The sequence below is a fragment of the Bison bison genome, unplaced genomic scaffold (genome assembly GCF_000754665.1).
Source record: "Bison bison bison isolate TAMUID 2011002044 unplaced genomic scaffold, Bison_UMD1.0 scf7180017864345, whole genome shotgun sequence".
In the NCBI taxonomy this organism is placed as follows: domain Eukaryota; kingdom Metazoa; phylum Chordata; class Mammalia; order Artiodactyla; family Bovidae; genus Bison; species Bison bison.
Genome location: NW_011494917.1, coordinates 154733 through 160732, shown reverse-complemented (window position 1 = coordinate 160732; position 6000 = coordinate 154733). Strand labels below are relative to the sequence as shown.

Genomic DNA, 6000 nt, shown 5'->3' with positions numbered 1-6000 from the left:
GTTTCCGGCGGACTCCGCGCGCCGCCGCTTCCTGTCCCCCTCGTCGCGCCGCCTCACGCCGCCCGTCCCGGAGCGCCGCTCGCCCCGGATCCCCCGTCGTGGCGCTCGGCTACGACCCCCATGCAGTCGCGGCTCCTGCTCCTCGGGCCGCCTGGCGGCCCTCCGGCCGCGCGGCGCCTGCGGCTGCTCCTGCGGCAGGTGGTGCGGCGCCAGCCGCCACACTCGGATGCCAGGCTTGTGTACGCCGGGGCGGGGGCCGGCTCAGGTAACCCCGGGGCGCCCCGAGGCCGCGCTCGCCCCACGCGTGCCCTACGCGCCTCCGCGCCCCCTCACTCCCCGCGGCTTCCTTGGGAAGGAGCGCGGCGCCGGGAGCTCTAGTCTCCGCCGCTTTCTGCTGGGTAGCGCGGGGCCAGGCGTTTGCAGTCTCTGAGCCTCCTTCTGTGATGTGAGGGGCCTGGCTTTAGGTTCCTGATGGTCTGAAATGATGCTTTTTCCTGACCCCAGTGGTTCCTTCACCATCCCACCCCGGGATTCTGACTTAGAATACTGTACACGCAGGGGTTCATGCAGCTGCCCTCAGAGGCTGCGGAAAGCTGGACCTGACCTTGCTCTCCAAGTCCCCAGGACCTGGATGGAAGTCAGTCCGTGCCACGTTCCAGCCAGGGCTGGCGGCCGCTGACAAGTGTACGTTCTCGCCAGAGATCCCCTTCGTTCTGTTTTAAACTTATCCGTGAGCCTTTCTGTCGAAGTTCTGCTTGGAAGTTTTCTTTTGTCCCAGTTCACGATGTCCTAGAACCCAAACCCCAACTTGATTTAGTTTAAACCCCTGAGGTCATGGAGACCTAGAAAGGAAAAGTGACTTCCTGCAGATCACACGGCTAACCCTTAGCAGTGAAAAGCGCGAGTCCTAATCACTGGACCACCAGCGAATTCCCTGCTCAGATTTCTAAGCAAAGTATTTCCTGGCTCTGCCGGGGCTGGTTTTAGGGACTCTGTGTTTGTGCTGGAGTTAGAGCCTTTGTGCTGGTTAAGGAAAGGGATGTATGTTGTTGCTTCACTTGAATGACAGAGTGATTCTAGGCAAGATATTCAGCGTCGTTGCTAAGAATAAGGGAGATTTTCTCTATGAAATTGCTGGTTTCTGTTTCTCTTGCACGCTACTCCCCCCACCCAGCAATAATTTTCCTTGTCAGAAATGAGGGAGATTAAGACCTATCCATTTCATTCATTTCATTGAACAAATGCTTTTTTTTTTTTCCTTTTTCCTGTACAGAGTTTTATTTCAGATTTTGCCCCTTTATCAATTATTATGTTTCTAGGGTGGTTTTTTTTTTTTTTTTTCCATTCTTTGAGCTGTTTGCTTCTCCTTTGCCTTCAGTTCAGTTCAGTTCAGTTCAGTCGCTCAGTCGTGTCGGACTCTTTGTGACCCCATGAATCACAGCGCGCCAGGCCTTTGCCTTAGCAGAGGTCAGGGTACAAGTATAGCATAATCTATAACTCAGGCTTTAGAATGAATCAGCCTGGGTTGGGGCCCATTTCTGCGCTGTGTGTGTGTGTGTGTGTATGGGGATTTGAGAGTAGGTTTCCTAATTTTGTGTCCCAGTTTTCTTAACTGTAAAATGAGGATAAGGAAAGTATATTAGATAGGGTTGTTGTGAGGATTTAATTAGTTATTAGGATCCCTGACATATATTAATGTTCAAAGTTGGCTACTTTATTATTTTTAGCATATTTTCAGCTATGTGAGATTTATTCTGTTTTCTTGGCTTTAGAAGAAATGAAAACAGTTGCTTTTAGGTTTAAACTGTGAGAACTATCTAGGTAGGCTGTTGCCTGTGTGTGTGCTGAATTGCTAAGTCGTGTCTGACTCTTTTTGGCTGATGGACTGTAGCCCAGCAGGCTCCTCTGTCCATGGGATTTTCCAGGCAAGAATACTGGAGTGGGTTCCCATTTCGTCCTCCAGGGGACCTTAGCAGGGTTAAATCATGTGAACTTTAAAAAATAATTGTTCTTTGTATATGAATAATTCATGTTGATTATAAAAACATTTAGACATGTCCTCAAAATGTGTTATTATGTTGAGCAAATCAAAGTACAAGCTTTGCTGCAAATGTGAGACTCATGTACACATTACTCATGACATATTCACTACTTAGACTCAGTCACTTAGCATCATGACACAAAGAGTAAGTTATGTTAACCCCACTTGCCTTGCTACCACAAAGACTCTTAAGGTTGAAGATATGAGGACTGAGGATAAATGTACCTGGAGACTCACCAGAGATCTGGACTCAAGTAAAAACAGGCAGCAAGCTCTGGGCTTCCCTAGGATGTAACACTGGCCATCAAGGTTGAAGTGTCCCCTTTTGAACCAGACGTCACACATAGACAACTGTAAACCACAAATAGCAGTGTGCCGTAATGAATTACAGTTTAGATTGGGAAGATGTGCTCATCTGCACTCAGCCATGTGACTGGTAACTCATCTCTCTGTCAGTAATTGACATTGCTTCCTAGTAGTTTGGAAAAAGAACAACACGGTACATAAACAATAGATATAAATTATATACTATTTTTATCTCTCCTAGGCTGTATGTATGTCTTATTTATTTTTATATTCCTTTTTGTGCCTGTCAACTTGTTGTACCTAATAAGCATTCAGTGTCTTATTATGTTCCAGTTCATACAGAGAGGGAGCAGGAGTGACTGGAATTTGCTGTGTTGGCCTTTAAGATAGGAGCTTTATAAAGCCTGAGAAGCAGAGGGAAGAGAGGGTCATTTTGTTTAAAAAAAAAAAAAAAATCCCAAACCCACCGCTTTTTATCCTTTGTCTAAACATCCATAATTTGTAAATTCTGCATATCTCTTTACACTTCAATTAGTTGCATTGTCTCTTTGTTTTAGAACAAAGAGGTTAACAAGGAGGTTAGCTGCTGCAGAGTTCTTTTGTTGTTGTTGTTTTGGCCAGCTAAGTTGCTTGTGGTATCTTAGTTCCCTGAGCTGTGGTTGAACTCGGGCCCTCGGGAGTGAGAGAACAGAGTCTTAACCACTGGACTGCCAGGGAATTCCCTGCAGAATTCCCTAAGAATTTTCAATAAAGATTATTGTAGTGTTTCCTCAGGAGGAGACAGATTAGTTCAGTAGGACTCTCATGTCAAACAGGCACAGGTCTATCATGGATCAAGTGATAATATGGAAACATAACTCTGTAAATCCACTTTGACATGTTGAGCACCGTCCTTTTATACCATTATTATTAAAGGGTTTCACTACTTTATGACTTTTGTGTATAAGTTTTTTAATAGAAGTATTTAAAAATTCTGTATGAGAAATCTATGTTCGTTGTAAGTAAAATACAGATAAGTCCTCTAAAATGGACTCTTTCCATGCAGATTCATGATTGTCTTTTTTTGTGTTAATGTTATCAGGTTTTGTAAAGTGAAGTGAAGTCACTCAGTCGTGTCTGACTCTTTGCGACCCCATGGACTGTAGTCTACCAGGCTCCTCAGTCCATGCAATTCTCCATGAATACTGGAGTGGGTTGCCATTTCTTTCTCTAGGGGATCTTCCTGACCCAGGGATTGAACCCTGGTCTCCTGCATTGTAGGCAGATGCTTTACCATCTGAGCTACCAGGGAAGCCCAGGTTTTTGTAAAATAAATATGTATATTATTATGTATATGAATACAAATTTCTTTTTAAAAAATTGAGTCACGTATGTTTTATAATTTATTCTCAGCTATTATTGTTAACATTAATATGGTGATGAATTTTGCTCTATATGGTTATTTTAAATAAGTATTAAATTCATGTATTTATCCATATAATTTTACCAGTTTCCCATTCTTAGACATTCAGGTTATCTATTTTTAAATATATAAATGGTGTAATAAACATCCATCTGTATATATCTTTGTGATTTTAAGATTATATGCTTAGTTTATAATAGAATTAATGACTTTGGGGAAGGGAAGTGTAGAACCCCTGCTTCAATTCAGAAATATAGTGTAAAGGGAAAAACCTATATGTGTGTGTGCAAGTCTTAGCTCTCTATTTACTAGGCATTGAACTTTGGAGAAATTATTAACCACTTTGCACCTGAGGACAGTGAATTTTATGTATTAAAGAATTTAGCAATAAAATCCCAGGACAATTGTAAGCTAATAAATTGCTAGGAAAATAATTTATTTGGAACACAGAGACTAACCTGGAAACTGCTGATAAATTTGGTTTTCTCTTGGGTCTAAGTTTTGTATTAAAAAAAAAAAAATGATGACACTTACATGGTTCTTAACTGAGGTAATTCCCCTTCCCGAGGGGGCATTCGGCAATGCCTGAATGCATTTTTTAGTTGTCCTCACCAAGAGAAAGGGAGTGCTACTTGTATCTAATGGGTAGAAGCCCTTGAATCTGCTAAACATTCTACCATTCTACAGGACATCCCGTCACAATAAAGAATCATCTGGCCCAATAAATCAGTCTGTTGAGAAACCTTGCTGTTGAGAAACCTAGAACTAAGCCAACTTCTTTGGTTGGTTTAGTTCAAAGTTGCAGGTCATTGAATTGTGAGTCTGTGTCAGAGTTGAATGTCCTAAGGTGTGTATATTAATTAACTTGATTCATAGTCTACAATTTGGCAGGCAAGAAGCATTGCATCTCCCATTTTAGAAGAAGGGCTGCCCATGGATGTGCCTGAAATACGTAACTAAGAAAAGCATTTTTGAGATAGATAAAGATCTTGGCACTAGAACAGCTTTGAAATATCTGAAGACAATACCCTCAATTCTCCTGGGTTGGCCGAAAATTAAATAAAAACTATCAGTCATACAAAAAATGTAAAGACTTACTAGAAACTATCAAATAAACTTCTGGCAAAGCTATATACTACAATGTTTGTTGATTAAAAATTGAAGAAAGAGCAAAATCTTTTCGATATTCAGTCCACACTGATAGCCACAAAGGAAAACAGAGGACAGAGGATAGAGGATATAATTGGTGAAATTCTCTATGGACAAAAGAGTAATTGAAAAATCAAATCTTTACTATAAAATAGTACTTTAAATAAAAAAATTTAAAAATGCTCTATAAAACTTGATCAAGAAGTCCTTTTTGCTTAATTTTATCAAGCTAGTCACTTGATGAAAATTTATGACTGTTAGTATTATTTTGATTGGAATGTTTGTTCTCAGAATATCCTCAGGGTCAGAATGTCCTGTATCCCTCTCTGAGTGTGTATCTTCTTTGTGAAGTAGGAATAGTGACACTTGCCCCACCTGCCTTTACTATATAACATTGGTTGCATTAGTTAGCAGTCATGAGGTTTTCAGTGACAGAAATATGTACAGAAAAATGTGTCATTGGTTCACACAGATGAGCAGTCCAGTGACTTCAGCCTTGGCTAGATGCAGGATGTCAGAATATCTTTAGGGCTTGGGCTCTCTGCCTTTCCCCTTGGTTCCGCCACTCTCTACTCTTCCTTTGCTGGATCTGATTTTTTGCTGTATTGGTTTCAGTGTCTGGCAGGCTTTCCTAAGGTGGTAGCAGTGATAGCCTTACTGACAGGCCTAGATTTTGACTGTCCTTACAGCTCACAATGTGAGAAGTTCAGTTCAGTTCAGTCGCTCAGTCGTGTCCACCTCTTTGCGACCCCATGAATCACAGCACACCAGGCCTCTCTGTCCATCACCAACTCCCGGAGTTCACTCAAACTCATGTCCATCGAGTCGGTGATGCCATCCAGCCATCTGATCCTCTGCTGTTCCCTTCTACTCCTGCCCCCAATCCCTCCCAGCATCAGGGTCTTTTCCAGTGAGTCAACGCTTCGCATGAGGTGGCCAAAGTACTGGAGTTTCAGCTTCAGCATCAATCCTTCCAAAGAACACCCAGGACTGATCTCCTTTAGAATGGACTGGTTGGATCTCCTTGCAGTCCAAGGGACTCTCAAGAGTCTTCTCCAACACCACAGTTCAAAAGCATCAATTCTTCGGCACTCAGCCTTCT

At 42.5% G+C, this 6000-nt stretch overlaps 1 protein-coding gene across 2 annotated transcripts in view; it reads left to right on the top strand.

The window, feature by feature from the left end:
* Positions 1 to 78: 78 nt before the first annotated feature.
* Positions 79 to 6000, top strand: part of LOC104999121 (von Willebrand factor A domain-containing protein 8-like) — a 135829-nt gene continuing 129907 nt past the window's right edge. Inside the window, exon 1 of one of the 2 annotated variants that reach the window (XM_010854591.1) lies at positions 79 to 265. In XM_010854591.1, coding sequence (XP_010852893.1) covers positions 121 to 265 — 145 coding nt within the window. In that variant the 5' untranslated portion in view covers positions 79 to 120. The remainder of the gene's footprint in view (positions 266 to 6000) is intronic. The other variant, XM_010854592.1, reaches the window with a different exon arrangement.